General features: G+C 38.8%; 2 protein-coding genes across 3 annotated transcripts; both read right to left on the reverse strand.

The window, feature by feature from the left end:
* Positions 1-513: 513 nt before the first annotated feature.
* On the reverse strand, positions 514-3,960 carry LOC145551933 (mannose-binding protein C-like). Of its 2 annotated transcripts, XM_081607809.1 has the most exons (6): positions 3,840-3,960; positions 3,314-3,510; positions 3,104-3,157; positions 2,887-2,946; positions 2,545-2,610; positions 514-2,284 (listed from the first exon to the last, which is right to left on the reverse strand). In XM_081607809.1, the coding sequence occupies exons 2-6, from the start codon at positions 3,486-3,488 to the stop codon at positions 1,902-1,904; spliced, it is 738 nt and encodes a 245-aa protein (XP_081463935.1). In that variant the 5' UTR covers positions 3,489-3,510; positions 3,840-3,960; the 3' UTR covers positions 514-1,901. The 2 variants fall into 2 exon arrangements, with proteins under 2 accessions (XP_081463935.1, XP_081463936.1); XM_081607810.1 differs by lacking the exon at positions 2,545-2,610.
* A 4,188-nt stretch (positions 3,961-8,148) lies between these two features.
* On the reverse strand, positions 8,149-10,245 carry LOC145551936 (mannose-binding protein C-like). The gene is made up of 5 exons (XM_081607816.1): positions 10,099-10,245; positions 9,572-9,768; positions 9,362-9,421; positions 9,171-9,236; positions 8,149-8,908 (listed from the first exon to the last, which is right to left on the reverse strand). Exons 2-5 carry the CDS (start codon positions 9,744-9,746, stop codon positions 8,526-8,528), a joined length of 684 nt encoding a protein of 227 aa, XP_081463942.1. The 5' UTR covers positions 9,747-9,768; positions 10,099-10,245; the 3' UTR covers positions 8,149-8,525.
* Between the last annotated feature and the right edge of the window lie 8,928 nt (positions 10,246-19,173).

The raw sequence follows: 19,173 nt of genomic DNA on the forward strand, positions 1-19,173 counted from the left end.
TTTACATTGTGGTGGTCATTGCTCTGTCTGCAAGACGTTAAAGCTACGGATCCTGCAATAATGATTAACAAAATTTTCACATTGTATGAGGAGGATTTGATCTGCACCATGTCTTGGTTGTTGTTTTGCTTTTGCTCTGGTGCCAAAATAAAACAGTTAAAGTCTGCTTATGTCAAATCTTGTTGTGGAAAATGTTATTCTTGCATCACACCCACTGTAATTAACATGCCACTGAAACCAGCTCATCCCATGACTAACAACAGCCTTGAATGAGAAGAAATCCCATTCTGTAAACAACTAGTGAATAAATATGAGTGTTTAAAGCTGCAGTGACCAATGAGAAGCAGATTTGGGCACGTCGGTTTCTGAAATTTGGTAAGTAAAGCAGGAGTAAGTCACATCCTGTTATTGTTGCTTGAAATGTTCCCACAGGTTGAAAGCATTAAGAAACAGGAACCTTATATTGCTTCAAAAGTAGTAGAAAATATGTTCTTCACAGAGAACTAAAATATGTTGCTTTCTGACAACAGAATTTAATCAGAAACTTGGAGGTGACAGTCAGAGGTTTCATCACAATCCAAGCCAGCTTTACATCAAAAGCAATAAATGAAGTAAAAAGTAAAATAGATGAATAGAAGGTGGCATAGATCAGATGGTGACTATAAAAAAAAGCTCGACAGATACTAATGGCTAAATCAATTTGCAGAAGTTCATGTTGGTGGAGAGAACATAGATCAGAAAATGTAATGATGACGTCAGTACATGACGGCATAGGATCGTCAGGCATCGACCCGGATCGTTCATAACTAGTTTGGGTATGAGTGATGCCATCTTTGGTTATATAACTATAACTTTCACTTACTGACAATTGTGAGTGAAAGTTATAGTGTTTTGTTTGGTTTGGCCAGTACGCCAACTTCACTGCTTGGCCATGCCCCCTAAACATGCTCTAAACGATTTTGATAACTTTTACTCCCCCATCCCAAACCTACATACTGACCAAAAATGAAGCCAATAACTCAAAATCCCCAAGGAGGAGTTTGTTAAAGTTCGAGGTGTGTACAGTGGCGCAACTACACATTATTCAGGTGGATGCGAAGCATAGATCTCCCCCCGCCCCCGAGAAAAGGGAAGAGGAACGTCAGGGTTCACTCCTTCACCCCCCCGAGGCGACAATACGAAGGGTAAAGCTCGCTACATTTACTTCGTTATCTGCGCAAGGTGAAGGAGCGTAAGGCGCGCTGAAGTGTATGGGAAAACATCATCGGCGCGCCGCCCCCTTAAGACGGGGTTTTGGCGCCCCCTCTGGTGTTGCGCCCATATGCGTTGCATACCCTGCGTACCCACTTTTTGCACCACTGGGTATGTAGACATGAAAATGACCAAAATTTGCCCTTTGAACCAAAATGGCTGCCTACCTGTACATTTTAGAGGGTACTTCCAAGAGACTTTTTTTCTTGATTTTGGGAGAGGGATCTACCTACGCTCAGAATTTCAGATCTTTGTGACCTATGGTTTGTCCTGTCTTAGATTAGGGGGCGCTGCAGAGCAGTTTGGCCACACCCACTTGAGATTCCATTGGAATCAGAAAATTTTACTTGGGACACTATTTCAGGTGAAGTTTGGCGAGTATTTGAATATGTTAAAGCCTCCAAAAGGCTGCATATAATGGCAGAAAAACAATAAGAAATTTTGCGATTACAACAGGCCTTTGCTGCTCAGGCTTAATAAAAGTTTCCCACAACAAATAATACAAGTCACATCATATACTCGACATATAGTGAGCCTAAATGGAAAACAAGTGTAAACAAAACATTACCTCTTGATGCCTTATGAATCAATAAATTAAATGAATGCGTCATATCTAGATTACTCAGGAAGCTGCCTGGTGGATGATCTTTCTACAGCTGACAGATGATGTCAGCGTCCAGAGAACAGTCTGGTGTCACTCTCCAGGTGCCGTCCTCAGCTGCCATGCTGCAGCCTCTGTCCTGAATGCTCTGATCCGGCTGTCTTTCTCCCCATTTAGTAAAGGTCAGAGGTCGATTTTTCATGTCGGACTGGAAGTTCCCTTCTGCTTTTTTCATGTTGATGTTGATCCAGGCTCTTTTCTCATGTTGACCCATCAGCTGAAGCAGCATGTGGTTCTCCTCCTCACTCTGGGGCAGAGCCAGCTCCAAGCCTCGTTGGTCGCAGAAATCTGCAGCCTTCTGGAAAGATCCTCTCTCCTTGTTGGACACAAAGTATTTCTGACCCACCTTCCTCACATAGTCAAAGGTTATAGCTGGAAAAACATGCAGAAAATTTGAGGTTATCTTTTTTTTTTTGGACAACGTGAAATAATCGTGTGGCTGTCCTCTGAGTCACTGCTTTAAGTCCTCTATTAACTTTGTTGCATAACGATATTTAGATGTTTGTCATGCATGGACACAAAATGTGTAACACTCTAAATCAGACATTGAGAAAACATTAGATCCTCAGTAACTCTAAAACAGCTTTTGCTGGTTTAATTCTTGGCTGATCAGAATTGAATAGAAAGCCCACCGAGGTCCAGCTTAGCGGTGATCTTCATCTGTCCTTCAATATCCCGTCTGAAAGAATCAAAGATCTCTGGATAAAACAGAACAAGTTTGGTTACCAAAGTTCATTTGGCTGCAGCTCAGAACTATTTTCCACTAGTTTTCTCTCCTTTACAGTAATATGTTACTTCTCTAATAATTTGCATTAGATAATAGTAAAAATTGTTTGTCTTTGATTTTCAATTGGTGACTTGGTCTGTTAAAACATGAGAAACGTCTAACTGTTCTGCTGTTGTGTTGAAGTGAATGTAATGTAATGTTACCATAACTTTATTTATTCAAGTCAGTTTCAGGAAACAATCATCACCTTGTCCACACACGGCGACGGGTCCAGGTCTTCCACGTGGTCCATCTAATCCAGGTTTGCCTGAATCCAAATAGAGATGAAGAAATTTTCATTGGTCATAAAAAATTAGGATGTTTTTCCACAGTACTTTTCATTGCTCTTCTCATTCTCTCGATATTTTTTTGTTTTGCTTTTAGCTCTTCAGGAAAAACTCTTTCATTGCTTTGTAAACAGATACCTGGTCGTCCAGGAAATCCAGCAATTCCAAGATCTCCTTTATCTCCCTTAAATCCTGAATCCAAAAAGAGATGAAGCAATCTTAACTGGACATGAAAAAAATGAAAAATTTGGCTACAGTATTTTTTTATGGCTCTTGTCTTTCTACAGATTTTTTTGTTCTAATTTTAGCTCTTCAGAAAAACTTTCTATTTGCTTTGTGAGTTGATACCTGGTGCTCCAGGTGCTCCAGGTGCTCCAGGAAATCCAGGTGGTCCAGGTTCTCCTTGAAATCCAGGTATTCCAGGAAATCCGCTTTCACCTTTCTGACCAGGGGGACCCGGCAGCTGACTGAGGCTCATGGGAACCATCAGACAGAAAACACAGAAGAGAAAACAAAGCCTCATCTTCTCAGTTTAGTGTTGGATACTGTAAAAAATGAGTTAAATTTGATACTTAGTTTGAAAGATCGTTTTCTCAACAGAAAAGATGCTGTCTTTTCTGTCTTTTATCAGTTCAGACACACATTTAAACATTTAATCCTGTTAGAACAGGTTTACAGTCAGTTATTGTGTCACATCTTTCCAAGGCGAACATTAGAGATGCTCAAGTGTTGAAGTCACCAGTAAATGAGATTGTGAATCTCCTTTTTTCTTTTTGCAAATTAACAAAGTGCAAGTATTGTAGTTTTAAACATGCAAGGCTAATTAAAAGGAAAGAAAACTGTACAATGATAAACAATGAATCAAAAGCCTCACCGTCAAAATGTGATCGTCCAGAACGTGCTGCTGCTTTGCCGTTCAAAAACCTACTGATGTGAATGAAGATTCACAAACATGAGATCCAGCCCAGAGGAAAAGATAATTAGTCAAGAATGAAAAACAACATTCAAGACATGCAGAGAGTTCCTGTGGTCTGACAAAATATCATTCCCTGGCAAAGCAGCAGCACATTCTGGATGATCACATTTTCACAGTGAGTTCTTGTTAGTTTTCTATCATTGTACCATTTTTGGTTGACATCATTTATGCAGGACTTTCTGGATTTCCTGGGATTCCAGGTAACAGCTCATTAGGTAGTCACATGCTAGTCAGAGAAACACAAATCATTTGGAGAAGGATGGGAGAAAGAAATTAAAAAAGACCTTCCATTTGTGGAAATCAACCTGCACAACAAAGATTTCTTCATGTTTTTTGTAATGGGTTCCCTGGACCACCTGGACCCGTCACCATGTGTGGACGAGGTGATAGATATGTCCTGAAACAAATACTAATCTGTCAAAACTACCAATTCACCCAGCCTGTTTACTACAAGGAGGAAACAGAGGAAACTACATGAAGAAAATCATGCAGTGTAAATATGCAGAGAGCCGAGACCACGATGAAGAAAGGTTTTTGTTAGGAGGTGACAGTAGTGCTGATCACAACCTCTATGATTGTCAGATCTAAAGTATGTCCAGGTAAATTGAAGGAATAGCAGGTGAATATGAGGGGGAAAAATATCCACTTAATCTCCATACATTTCTCCATAAAGCCAGAAATACATCATGTAAACGCATTGATTGGGGTCATCAGCATTATGTGACGATATCTAGAAAAGAAATGGAAGTTTACTTGTGTAGCTGAGCTACAAGGAGCCAGTGTAAAGACTTTAGGACTGGAGGAATGTGGTCTGTTTGTGTCTTCCTAGTTTTAGTGAAGACACAAACAGCAGCGTTCTGGATCAGCTGGAAGACCACTGAAGACGCTGTTGCAGTAATCAATTCGACTAAAGGTTAATACATGGATGAGTTGCTCTAGATGTGGCTGGGGCATTAGTCTTTTTATCCTGAAAATGTTCTTCAGATTATAGAAAGTTGACCTTGTAATTGTCTTTATGTGTCTCTGAAGATTCAGGTTCGAGTCCATCTTTACACACCAGATTTCAGGCCTGATTGCCATTTTCATGCTGGAAGTGCCATGAAGTGTGGTTGTAGAATGGTGAGGTAGACGCAGTGGACCCAGGTAGTAGAGAAAATGATGGTTTAATCATAAATAATGCACTAAATCCAGGCGGCACAGGTGAGCAGAAGGTGAGGAGTTCAGGTAGCAGCTGGAAAATACTGCTGGAGACAATGACATTTGACAACTGGATAGACGAGGAGGAACAAGAGACACAGGTGGGATTGTATACACAGAGGCTAATCCGGGGAACGAGACACAACTGGGGGCAATCAAGGGGTAGACAGGACAACACGGAGACTCAACTGAGACAGAAGCTAAAATAAACACAGAAAACTCAAATCCTCTCTGGAAGCTTGAAAATAAGTGATCAGACCAAAAACACTGGAATTACTTCATTTTGTTTCTATTCAGATAAGAAAAGCTATGGCACCTGCATTGATTTGTTCTGTGCATCTGCCTAGTGCCTGATTTGGGTTCATAGACACCTGGTGACATTGTATTGAAGAGTGATGTGTCACCCCCATGTAGATATTAAATGAGAAGGACCCCAAGATGAAACCTTGGGGTGCCCCATGTACGACTTCTGTCTTCTGCTACCTATTGGCAAGAAGAATCCCAGTCCTTTAGGTAAGACGTAAACCATTCAAGCACTGTGCCAGAGAGTCCGACGCAGATCTCCAGTCACTTGAATAATAAGTCATGGTCGACAGTGTCATGTTGTTGTGGTGTTTTGTGTTATGTCCTGATTTGATCACACAAATCAATAATCAAGAAACATTTGTTGTCCTTATTTTTTGACACATAATTCATAATACCCAAATTAGATAGCTTCTAGCATAATTGAAATAAGAAATTCTTGATCTGTATGACCAAAATAGGCCATGAGACAGAGCCACCATTTGTCTGAGCAAGAAACAATAATGGAGCATTCAAAGTGAACACTTTATCCCGATTTTAAAAAATGCAAAAACAAAATAAAACAAATGTCTAAAAGTTTTAGTGGATTCCACAATGGACATTCCTATCCTCTACAGCAGTGTTTCCCAACCCTGGTCCTCAAGGCACACTGTCCTACATGTTTTAGAGGTTTCCCTGCTTTAATGTGCCTGATTCAACTGATTGCAGTTCAGCAAACGCCTGTTAATCAGTCATCGATTGAAATCAGCTGGACTGAAGCAAGGAAATACCTAAAACATGCAGGGCAGTGTGCCTTGAGGACCAGGGTTAGGAAACACTGCTTTAAAGTATGGTTAGTTTATAGTTTTTTGTGGTGCACCATGAAAAGGAATTATTTCTTCTGAACTCTTTGTCGATGGAAGTCGAAGCTGGTCCTTATGAACGTTTAACTTGCATAGTAGTTTTAGTGGGTGCAATGAGATGGACGTTAATCTCAAAGCCTCCTACTGTTGTCATCTTCTGTCACCGCGCTGCCACCAGCTCGCCACCAGGGGGCTCCCTCAGCTCTCTCCTGACGCTCCACCTTGCGGGTGTGTCAGCACACACCTGCAGATCATCTGATTAGTTCTATGAGTATAAGAGGAGCCTCCAGCCAACACTTCCATGCCAGAGTGTTGACCCTTGTGGTTTGACCGAGCCTGGAAATTGGATGAAGTCCGGGACCAGTCTAGCTCACTAGCAGGAATCTGGATCTCCTCGACCTGGGAGTCCTGACGACAGCGAGCATCACCAAGCCGGCTTCCCTCTCCCTCTGCTTCCCCGGGCAGACGTTCTTTGGACCCCATAAGCCCAGCACGTTATTCCCCAAGCTCTGGCAGCTTTGTATACTCACCTCTCCGGATCTGTCCTTTCAGAGCCCAGCCCCGACGCTTCTGGCCTGCCTGCCGTTTACGGATTCTCCATTCATGCCACATTATTACTCTTGTAAATAAAACCCTTAATCTTCAGTCTTCCTGAGTGTTTTGCTGCATGTGGGTTCGGAACATTCCTAAAATCATGACACCTACGACGTAATAGACCTGACTTTCTGTTCTGAAACAAAGTCTGTTCTGCACTCATTACCTTGAATAAAAAGTTAATTCACAGAAATGGTTTCAGGTTACCAGCAACATGACTTCCTGCCATTGCAGAAGTGGTGACAGAACTGAGTACCTGGACAGCTTTAACACTTTTGCTAAGGCAATCTGCCCCTGCTGATTTCACAACTGAACCTCCCAAAGGAGAACAAGAACATTTCATAGATAAAAAAATAAAATCATTGACCTCATTAAATTAGCATTCCTCATCTTCTTCTTTGAAAACAGTTTTTGTCTTGTTATTGGCCCCAATATTGTGAAATCACTGTCCAGCACTATAGCTTTTATTACTAAGCGTAAGTTTCAAACAGCAGTGTTTTATTGCTTTTCAGATTTGATTATAAACAAAGGTGTTGCTTAATCTCAAATGTATGATAAACAATTTGGAAAACTTGCAGTGCCATTGTCTTTTCAGCTTTTGACTCAGCAAAATTGTCTACCAATTTCTGAATGAGGTTGCGAATGTTAATCTGTAAGAAGCAATCTGTGGATCCATAGTAAATGTACTTTGACTGGTCAGAATGAGAAGAAAGGATGTAGGGTATGTCACTGTCAGGATCCTGGGTTGTGAGGTTGTTTTGTAGTTTGATTTCATTCCAGTTTATTATTTTGGGTCACTTTCTTATTTTGTTTAGATCTGTCTTGTCCCTGTTTTCCTTTAGTTCATTTCTTCTTAGTGTTTCTACTTATGTTTATTTCTTACAGTTTATTTTTGTTGCTCAAGTTTTATTAGGTTTCCACCTACTCTTTAGTGTTATATTTATTTCCTGTTCCCCTGTGTGTCCTCCCTCGCCCCCTGTGCCTCTTCCTCTCTCGTCAGCCTGCATCCTGCTCCATTCACTCACCCCCGCAGTCAGGTAGCTCATCAAACCAGGTCTTTTGTTCAGCATGTAACCTCCCCAGTACTCTCATCCTCCTCTCTGCCTCCCAGAGGAATGATATCATTTTTCATTCACTCATGGGTGTTTTTTCTAAGTTTAAGGTTACATCTCAAACATAACTGGACTCTGATAATATAACTTTTTAAAACTACTTGTGCTTGGGTAATCTATTCTAAGATAAACTAGTTTGAAAGGACAGAAATTAGACCATTTTATCTGTCAGTCAAATCTTTATTAATGATAAAGAATTAAACTTAATAAAAGTGTATACCGTATGCTTCACATTGAGCTCCACTAATGACTATTAATTTACTATTTAAAAAAAATTTAAAAAATCAATTCATACTTAATTTTATTAATTATGAACACGTAAATTTATATTCCGTCATGTGTACAGGATCTGTGAAATACTTATTAGACTGAGTGTGGATAAACTCCATCAGGACGAGCAGAACAGGGCTGAGTGATGAAAGCAGTATGAATGCACTAATCTGGATTAAGTTGTAAAAAGGCTGAAGCACAGCACTACGAAGGCTAATTAAAGTCATATCTAGATTACTCAGGAAGCTGCCTGGTGGATGATCTTTCTACAGCTGACAGATGATGTCAGCGTCCAGAGAGCAGTCTGGTGTCACTCTCCAGGTGCCGTCCTCAGCTGCCATGCTGCAGCCTCTGTCCTGAATGCTCTGATCCGGCTGTCCTTCTCCCCATTTAGTAAAGGTCAGAGGTCGATTTTTCATGTCGGACTGGAAGTTCCCTTCTGCTTTTTTCATGTTGATGTTGATCCAGGCTCTTTTCTCATGTTGACCCATCAGCTGAAGCAGCATGTGGTTCTCCTCCTCACTCTGGGGCAGAGCCAGCTCCAAGCCTCGTTGGTCGCAGAAATCTGCAGCCTTCTGGAAAGATCCTCTCTCCTTGTTGGACACAAAGTATTTCTGACCCACCTTCCTCACAAAGTCAAAGGTTATAGCTGGAAAAACATGCAGAAAATTTGAGGTTATCTTTTTTTTTTTTTGGACAACGTGAAATAATCGTGTGGCTGTTCTCTGAGTCACTGCTTTAAGTCCTCTATTAACTTTGCTGCATAACAATATTTAGATGTTTGTCATGCATGGACACAAAATGTGTAACACTCTAAATCAGACATTGAGAAAACATTAGATCCTCAGTAACTCTAAAACAGCTTTTGCTGGTTTAATTCTTGGCTGATCAGAATTGAATAGAAAGCCCACCAAGGTCCAGCTTAGCGGTGATCTTCATCTGTCCTTCAATATCCCGTCTGAAAGAATCAAAGATCTCTGGATAAAACAGAACAAGTTTGGTTACCAAAGTTCATTTTGCTGCAGCTCAGAAATATTGTCCTGTGATTTTCTCTTATCTATATTAATATGATATTCCAATAATTCCAATAATAAACAGTCACCTCGTCCACACACGGCAACAGGTCCAGGTCGTCCAGTTGCTCCTGTCATTCCAGGTGTTCCTGAATCCAAAAAGAGATGAAGCAATCTTCACTGGACATGAAAAAAATTAAGAATTTGGCTACAGTATTTTTCATTGCTCTTCTCTTAGACTTTTTGTTTGATTTTTAGCTCTTCAGAAAAAACTTTTTCTTTGCTTTGTGAGTTGATACCCATTGCTCCAGGTGCTCCAGGTGCTCCAGGAAATCCAGGTGGTCCAGGTTCTCCTTGAAATCCAGGTAGTCCAGGAAGTCCGCGTTCACCTTTCTGACCAGGGGGACCCGGCAGCTGACTGAGGCTCATGGGAACCATCAGACAGAAAACACAGAAGAGAAAACAAAGCCTCATCTTCTCAGTTTAGTGTTGGATACTGTAAAAAATGAGTTAAATTTGATACTTAGTTTGAAAGATCGTTTTCTCAACAGAAAAGATCCTGTCTTTTCTGTCTTTTATCAGTTCAGACACACATTTAAACATTTAATCCTGTTAGAACAGGTTTACAGTCAGTTATTGTGTCACATCTTTCCAAGGCGAACATTAGAAATGCTCAAGTGTTGAAGTCACCAGTAAATGAGATTGTGAATCTCCTTTTTTCTTTTTTGCAAATTAACAAAGTGCAAGTATTGTAGTTTTAAACATGCAAGGCTAATTAAAAGGAAAGAAAACTGTACAATGATAAACAATGAATCAAAAGCCTCACCGTCAAAATGTGATCGTCCAGAACGTGCTGCTGCTTTGCCGTTCAAAAACCTTCTGATGTGAATGAAGATTCACAAACATGAGATCCAGCCCAGAGGAAAAGATAATTAGTCAAGAATGAAAAACAACATTCAAGACATGCAGAGAGTTCCTGTGGTCTGACAAAATATCATTCCATGGCAAAGCAGCAGCACATTCTGGATGATCACATTTTCACAGTGAGTTCTTGTTAGTTTTCTATCATTGTACCATTTTTGGTTGACATCATTTATGCAGGACTTTCTGGATTTCCTGGGATTCCAGGTAACAGCTCATTAGGTAGTCACATGCTAGTCAGAGAAACACAAATAATTTGGAGAAGGATGGGAGAAAGAAATTAAAAAAGACCTTCCATTTGTGGAAATCAACCTGCACAACAAAGATTTCTTCATGTTTTTTTGTAATGGGTTCCCTGGACCACCTGGACCCGTCACCATGTGTGGACGAGGTGATGGATATGTCCTGAAACAAATACTAATCTGTCAAAACTACCAATTCACCCAGCCTGTTTACTACAAGGAGGAAACAGAGGAAACTACATGAAGAAAATCATGCAGTGTAAATATGCAGAGAGCCGAGACCACGATGAAGAAAGGTTTTTGTTAGGAGGTGACAGTAGTGCTGATCACAACCTCTATGATTGTCAGATCTTAAGTATGTCCAGGTAAATTGAAGGAATAGCAGGTGAATATGAGGGGGAAAAATATCCACTTAATCTCCATACATTTCTCCATAAAGCCAGAAATACATCATGTAAACGCATTGATTGGGGTCATCAGCATTATGTGACGATATCTAGAAAAGAAAGGGACGTTTACTTGTGTAGCTGAGCTACAAGGAGCCAGTGTAAAGACTTTAGGACTGGAGGAATGTGGTCTGTTTGTGTCTTCCTAGTTTTAGTGGAGGCACAAACAGCAGCGTTCTGGATCAGCTGGAAGACCACTGAAGACGCTGTTGCAGTAATCAATTCGACTAAAGGTTAATACATGGATGAGTTGCTCTAGATGTGGCTGGGGCATTATTCTTTTTATCCTGAAAATGTTCTTCAGATTATAGAAAGTTGACCTTGTAATTGTCTTTATGTGTCTCTGAAGATTCAGGTCCGAGTCCATCTTTACACACCAGATTTCAGGCCTGATTGCCATTTTCAAGCTGGAAGTGCCATGAAGTGTGGTTGTAGAATGGTGAGGTAGACGCAGTGGACCCAGGTAGTAGAGAAAATGATGGTTTAATCACAAATAATGCACTAAATCCAGGCGGCACAGGTGAGCAGAAGGTGAGGAGTTCAGAACTGGTAGCAGCTGGAAAATACTGCTGGAGACAATGACATTTGACAACTTGATAGACGAGGAGGAACAAGAGACACAGGTGGGATTGTATACACAGAGGCTAATCCGGGGAACGAGACACAACTGGGGGCAATCAAGGGGTAGACAGGACAACATGGAGACTCAACTGAGACAGAAGCTAAAATAAACACAGAAAACTCAAATCCTCTCTGGAAGCTTGAAAATAAGTGATCAGACCAAAAACACTGGAATTACTTCATTTTGTTTCTATTCAGATGAGAAAAGCTATGGCACCTGCATTGATTTGTTCTATGCATCTGCCTAGTTCCTGATTTGGGTTCATAGACACCTGGTGACATTGTATTGAAGAGTGATGCGTCACCCCCATGTAGATATTAAATGAGAAGGACCCCAAGATGAAACCTTGGGGTGCCCCATGTACGACTTCTGTCTTCTGTTACCTATTGGCAAGAAGAATCCCAGTCCTTTAGGTAAGACGTAAACCATTCAAGCACTGTGCCAGAGAGTCCGACGCAGATCTCCAGTCACTTGAATAATAAGTCATGGTCGACAGTGTCATGTTGTTGTGGTGTTTTGTGTTATGTCCTGATTTGATCACACAAATCAATAATCAAGAAACATTTGTTGTTCTTATTTTTTGACACATAATTCATACTACCCAAATTAGATAGCTTCTAGCATAATTGAAATAAGAAATTCTTGATCTGTATAACCAAAATAGGCCATGAGACAGAGCCACCATTTGTCTGAGCAAGAAACAATAATGGAGCATTCAAAGTGAACACTTTATCCTGATTTTAAAAAATGCAAAAACAAAATAAAACAAATGTCTAAAAGTTTTAGTGGATTCCACAATGGACATCCCTATCCTCTATAGCAGTGTTTCCCAACCCTGGTCCTCAAGGCACACTGTCCTACATGTTCTTCTTCTTCTTTTCTATTATGGCGGATTGCAAGCAACTTTAAGGTGCATACCGCCACCTACTGTACATGAGTGTGTAGCAACATTTCTCTACATCTTTTAAATTCTATTTATTAATCTTGTATTTTTAAGAAAAGTAAACAATGCTTTCCTTAGTCTATAAATATCCTTTATGTTTCCTTCATTTCCTAATATTCCTTTAAGACTCCATTCTTGACCTGTCCTTCTAACCATTCTTTTCAAATGTTCCCTTTCAGATTCATATATTCTACAGTTCATTAATACATGTTCTACATTTTCTTTCTCACCACATCCTTCACATTTATCATTATTTTTCTTCCCTATTAAATATAAGGTGTCATTTAAATAGGTATGACCTACTCTTAATCTGGTCATAATTATTTCTTCCCTTCTGTTTCTCTCGTTAATATTTGTAATTAGTACTGACTTTTGGACTTTATACAATCTTCTCCCTTTCTTTTCTTCATTCCACCTTTTTTGCCATTCTTCTATTTCTTTATTTTTAATACATGATTTCCCTTCCCCTTTCCCAAAAGGAATTCTAATTGTTATTGCCATCTCTAAGGCCCTTTTTGCTAATTTGTCTGCTTTTCATTTCCTTTAACCCCTTCATGAGCTGGTACCCAGCAAAACCAGACATCAATACCACCTCTATATAATCTAAATAAACTATGTATTGTTTCTATTACTAATACTAAATCTTTCCTATTATTTCCTTCTCCCTGAATGCTTTCTAATACTGCTTTAGAATCTGAACATATCACCACCCTGTCTGGTCGAACCACCTCTACCCACTGCAAGCTTAATATTACTGCCATCATTTCTGCTGTGAAAACAGAAAGGTGATCTGATAGTCTTTTGGAGATGTAAGTTTCAAACTCTGGTATATTTATTCCTATTCCCACACATCCTTTGAGATTTTTAGAGCCATCTGAATAAATTTTGAGGTAGTTATAATATGTTTCCCTTAAATATATATCAGTCTTTACACCCATTTCATTTAAATTCCAGTTACTTTTCATTTTAAGAATTGTCATGTCTACATTGATCTCAGGAAATAGCCATGGAGGAATAACACTAATTGGATTAATTTGAGCTATTTCCTTATCCTCTAATCCATATTTTTTGGTCAGTTTACTTATCATCCATCCGAATCCATTACTCTGGAACTTTGCATATTCCCAACAGTTTTTTACTATATTTGATGTTATGTTCTCTTCTTCATTACTTTTAATTTTCATCCAATATACTAAGGCTAATTTTATTCTTCTCATTTCCAGCGGAGTCTCTCCAGTCTCTATTAGAAGAGCATTAATAGGTGTCGTTTTTACCACTCCTGTACATATACGTAAAGCCCTACTTTGTAGTCTGTCTATCTTTTGCAGTGTTGTTTTAGCTGCTGCTCTATATATGAAACTGCCATAATCAATTATTGATCTCATAAGAGCCCTATATATGTTTAATAATGACTCTCTGTCTGCACCCCAGTTATTTCCAGCCACAGCCTTAAGTAAATTTATGACCTTCTTACATTTAGTTTCTAACTTTTCTATATGTGTTTTCCATGTATAAGACTTATCTAACCATAATCCTAAATATTTAAAGTCTTTAACTCTTTCTATAGGTTGTCCATATAATGTTAGTGTTCCTGTATCTATATTTCTTTTATTTGTAATAACCATAAAACAGGACTTACTTGCTGATAATTTAAAACCCCATTCATATGACCATTTTTCCACTTTCTTAATTGCTTTTTTAATTTTTTCCACTACGTATTTTACATTTTTTCCCCTCATCCATATGGCCCCATCATCTGCATACAATGCAGAATTTATACATTTATCAGTGTCAGAAAAAAATGTCATTAATCATTATATTAAATAATATTGGGCTAATTGCACTTCCTTGAGGAATCCCATTCTCCACATTAAACTCTTTTGAATAATCATTCCCAATCTTAACTTTTATTTTTCTATCCAGCAGAAAATCTGCTACCCAATTAAACATCTTTCCACCAATTCCCATCTGCTTGATTTTTATAAGTAATCCTTCTTTCCACAGTGAATCATATGCTTTTTCTATATCAAAAAATACTATAATCATTACCTCCTTCATTTTTAAAGCTTTCTCTATGTCATTACATACTCTGGTTAGGGCATCCATTGTTGATCTTCCTGTACTAAAGCCACACTGGTATCTATTTATTAGTTTCTTATGTTCAACAATATATCCTAATCTACTAATTATTTTCTCCATCCATTTACTTAAATGAGAAGTTAAAGCTATTGGTCTATAGTTATTTGGACTAGTAGGATCTTTCCCTGGTTTATTAAATGGAAGTATTATTGCCCTTTTCCAGCTATTTGGTATTAAACCTTCATTCCATATTCTATTAAATAATTGTAATATTAATTTCAATGTTACTTCTGGTATCTGTTGAAACATAGCATAACATAATTGATCCTCCCCTGGAGCTGAATATCCTGTCCCTTTCAGTACCGTTTTCATTTCCTTCATGGTTATATTCATGTCTAGTGTTCACATGCATTTCTGACATTTTTCTAATATATTTTTATAATTTCCTAATTTTTGTATTTTCTGCTGTCTATGAATGTCTGTAAGATGTTCTCCACTGTGAACTGCAGCAAAAGTCTCCCCTAATAGTTCTGCTTTATCTTTATTTAAAACTAATATTTCCTGTCCTCGGACTAATGCTGGTATTTTAACTTCATTTCTTTTCCCCGTCATTTTCCTAAACATTGACCAAACATTCTGTAATTTTATTTCTGAACCTATTGAGGAACAATATTCTCTCCATGTTTTCTTTTTAGCCCCTTTAATAATTTTCCGAGCTATTGCTCTTTTCTTTTTATATTCAATAAGGTTTTCGATTGTTAAATTTTAAATGCTTTGTTACGTTCTTTAATTGCTGTACTGCATTCATCATTCCACCAGGGAACTACTTTTTTCTTACCTTTGACTTTGATTTTTGGTATGCTATAATTTGCAGCATTTAAAATGTGTTCTGTTATCTGTTTTGTACATTCCTCAATGTTACCATTTAATGTAACCATATGGCTGGTTTTTTCACAATTAATTTTGAATTTTTGCCAATTGGCTTTTTTAAAGCACCATCTTGTTAGTATGAATTCTTGTTGCCTATTTATACTGTCATTAATTATTGTACTCACTGGAAAATGATCACTGCCTAGTGTAGTCTCCCTGTGAATATCCCATTCACATGAACCAACAAGACAGTCAGTTATTAATGTAACATCTAGACATGACATTGTATTTTTGTGTATATTTACTCTTGTACCTTTTCCATTATTTAGACAGACTAATGACCTTTCATCCATCATTTCTTCAACTATGATACCATTATGATCTGTTTTCTTGCTACCCCATAGCCTATTGTGTGCGTTAAAATCACCACCCATAGTTCTCTTCTATTTATATTTCCTGCAACTTCTGTAAATATTTCACTATCAAGACTTTTACAAGGGTTATAATAATTTATAATTGTAATATTTCCATATTTTCTTAGTTTAAATATTTCTATATTAACACATTCTAAATCTTTATTTATTATGTTTCTCTTATAAGCTATTCCATCCTTAATTAAAGTGGCACATCCACCTCCACTACCATTACTTCTATCCTGTCTTTCTACGTTATATCCTGGGATTTTAAATTCTAGGTTAGGTTTCAACCATGTTTCTTGTATACATATTATGTCTGGGATTATTTCTAAATCATAAATAAATTTTTTAAGTTCTTGTCCATTGGCAATTAAACTTCTAGCATTCCATTGAAGAATATGAATAATTATTATGAGAGTCTATTCCTGAGTATTCTCTGTCATTTCTGTGGCACTTAAAATGGTATGAATCTGATCTGCTTGGATTTCTTTCATATCTAGAAATCTTCCTGCCGCTGTTACAATTGCTTTTATTTTATCACTTTTCTTCTTTATTTGAACTGTAACATTAATAATGTGGCACATAAATGCGACAAAGTTTTCTTTTTTCACCACCATTGAATTTTCATCCACTTTACATTTATGTGAGCATGTTTTTTGTATAATTGTTGTTGGAGCTGAGCTTTGTCTTTGCTCATTCTGCCATCGATTTGAACTCCAAATTGTGTTTCTTTGACCCATTTCTCCTGACCTAATTTCTCTTGAGTCATCTTTCCTTACTCTTTTTAAGGCTTCGGCATACGAGACTCTGTTATTTTAATTCCTTGAGCTTCTCTAGCTTCCTTTTGTATTTTGCATCCACCATATGCTGCACTATGTTCTCCTCCACAGTTACAGCATTTGACTTTAGCTTCTTTTTCACATTTTCCATATTCATGTGGACCTCCACATCTTGCACACCTGGGTTTTCCTTTACAGTCTTTTGCAATGTGTCCCATTCTTTGACAAGCAAAGCATCTGAGGGGTTTTGGGATGTATTCTCTGACTCTGTAATTCAAATATCCTAGTTGAATATTTTCTGGCATGATATTTTCAAATTGCAGAATTACTGCCATTGTATCTTTAAGTTCTCCATCTCTTTTACTTTTAATCCTGGTGGCATCTGTTATTTTTCCTCCTTTAATTTCTTTTTTCAACTCCTCCATTGATATTTCTGTTGGAACTCCTGATATAACTCCCCTCAGCCTTGCTAAGGACCCTGGAATATGTGCTTTGATTCTTTCCCCCATCAAGTTTTCCATTCTGATTATCTTTTGTTGTTGAGTTTCACTGCTAGCATAGATTAGCACTCTTTTGTTACTCATGATTCTAGCCGTTTTAATTTTTCCTATCTCTTTCTCTATTGCTCTAGTCAGCTTTATTGGGTGGATAAATCCTCCTTCTTGCTTAAATTCCACTATTACCTTAAATTCCACTTCTCTATTAAAGTTATTCTTTTCTCTTGTACTCGCGCTGTCGTTAGTTTTTGACTTTTTGTTGGCTTCTTCTCTGGCTTCAATTTCTTCCGACCAACTTCTTTCCCTTTCTTGTCTCTTCCTAAGTGCTCTTTTCATTCTTGCTGACCTTGATATCATCCATTCCATTTCATTACCACTATTCCCTCCTGATGAAGAAGCCATGTTGCTACAGTCAATGTACAGTTTATGCAATCCGCCGAATCACTCCTACCGTCTTCGTTTGTTTGTTTGTTTGTTTGATTGATTGATTGTTGCTTCACCGACCCCTCCGGCTGTTCACTCAATGAGTCCATCTGGGCGTGGTCCACCTGCCGCTCCCACCAAAGCCCCCAGTCCGTCCTACATGTTTTAGAGGTTTCCCTGCTTTAATGTGCCTGATTCAACTGATTGCAGTTCAGCAAACGCCTGTTAATCAGTCATCGATTGAAATCAGCTGGACTGAAGCAAGGAAATACCTAAAACATGCAGGGCAGTGTGCCTTGAGGACCAGGGTTAGGAAACACTGCTTTAAAGTATGGTTAGTTTATAGTTTTTTGTGGTGCACCATGAAAAGGAATTATTTCTTCTGAACTCTTTGTCGATGGAAGTCGAAGCTAGTCCTTATGAACGTTTAACTTGCATAGTAGTTTTAGTGGGTGCAATGAGACGGACGTTAACCTCAAAGCCTCCTACTGTTGTCATCTTCTGTCACCGCGCTGCCACCAGCTCGCCACCAGGGGGCTCCCTCAGCTCTCTCCTGACGCTCCACCTTGCGGGTGTGTCAGTACACACCTGCAGATCATCTGATTAGTTCTATGAGTATAAGAGGAGCCTCCAGCCAACACTTCCATGCCAGAGTGTTGACCCTTGTGGTTTGACCGAGCCTGGAAATTGGATGAAGTCCGGGACCAGTCTAGCTCGCTAGCAGGAATCTGGATCTCCTCGACCTGGGAGTCCTGACGACAGCGAGCATTACCAAGTCGGCCTCCCTCTCCCTCCCTGGGCAGACGTTCTTCGGACCCCGTAAGCCTAGCACGTTATTCCCCAAGCTCTGGCAGCTTTGTATACTCACCTCTCCGGATCTGTCCTTTCAGAGCCCAGCCCCAACGCTTCTGGCCTGCCTGCCGTTTACGGATTCTCCATTCATACCACATTATTACTCTTGTAAATAAAACCCTTAATCTTCAGTCTTCCTGAGTGTTTTGCTGCATGTGGGTTCGGAACATTCCTAAAATCATGACGCCTACGACGTAATAGACCTGACTTTCTGTTCTGAAACAAAGTCTGTTCTGCACTCATTACCTTGAATAAAAAGTTAATTCACAGAAATGGTTTCAGGTTACCAGCAACATGACTTCCTGTTTTGTTGCTCAAGTTTTATTAGGTTTCCACCTACTCTTTAGTGTTAGATTTATTTCCTGTTCCCCTGTGTGTCCTACCTCGCCCCCTGTGCCTCTTCCTCTCTCCTCAGCCTGCATCCTGCTCAATTCACTCACCCCCGCAGTCAGGTAGCTCATCAAACCAGGTCTTTTGTTCAGCATGTAACCTCCCCAGTACTCTCATCCTCCTCTCTGCCTCCCAGAGGAATGATATCATTTTTCATTCACTCATGGGTGTTTTTTCTAAGTTTAAGGTTACATTTCAAACATAACTGGAATCTGATAATATAACTTGTTAAAACTACTTGTGCTTGGGTAATCTATTCTAAGATAAACTAGTTTGAAAGGACAGAAATTAGACCATTTTATCTGTCAGTCAAATCTTTATTAATGATAAAGAATTAAACTTAATAAAAGTGTATACTGTATGTTTCACATTGAGCTCCACTAATGACTATTAATTTACTTTAAAAAAAAAATTTAAAAAA

The sequence above is a fragment of the Poecilia reticulata genome, chromosome 6 (assembly GCF_904066995.2).
Source record: "Poecilia reticulata chromosome 6, P_reticulata-male-v2, whole genome shotgun sequence".
NCBI lineage: Eukaryota > Metazoa > Chordata > Actinopteri > Cyprinodontiformes > Poeciliidae > Poecilia > Poecilia reticulata.

Bases quoted from the DNA above. Each gene is read 5' to 3' on its own strand.
- LOC145551933 (XM_081607809.1), bottom strand. From the start codon at position 3,488: ATGAGGCTTTGTTTTCTCTTCTGTGTTTTCTGTCTGATGGTTCCCATG. The intron at 3,158-3,313 runs GTATCAACTCAC...TTTTGGATTCAG, and splicing joins TGGAGCACCTGGAGCACCAG to GATTTAAGGGAGATAAAGGA. The intron at 2,285-2,544 runs GTGGGCTTTCTA...ATGTTTTTCCAG, and splicing joins CACCGCTAAGCTGGACCTCG to CTATAACCTTTGACTATGTG.
- LOC145551936 (XM_081607816.1), bottom strand. From the start codon at position 9,746: ATGAGGCTTTGTTTTCTCTTCTGTGTTTTCTGTCTGATGGTTCCCATG. The intron at 9,422-9,571 runs GTATCAACTCAC...TTTTGGATTCAG, and splicing joins TGGAGCACCTGGAGCAATGG to GAACACCTGGAATGACAGGA. The intron at 9,237-9,361 runs GTGACTGTTTAT...TGTTTTATCCAG, and splicing joins TGTTGCCGTGTGTGGACGAG to AGATCTTTGATTCTTTCAGA.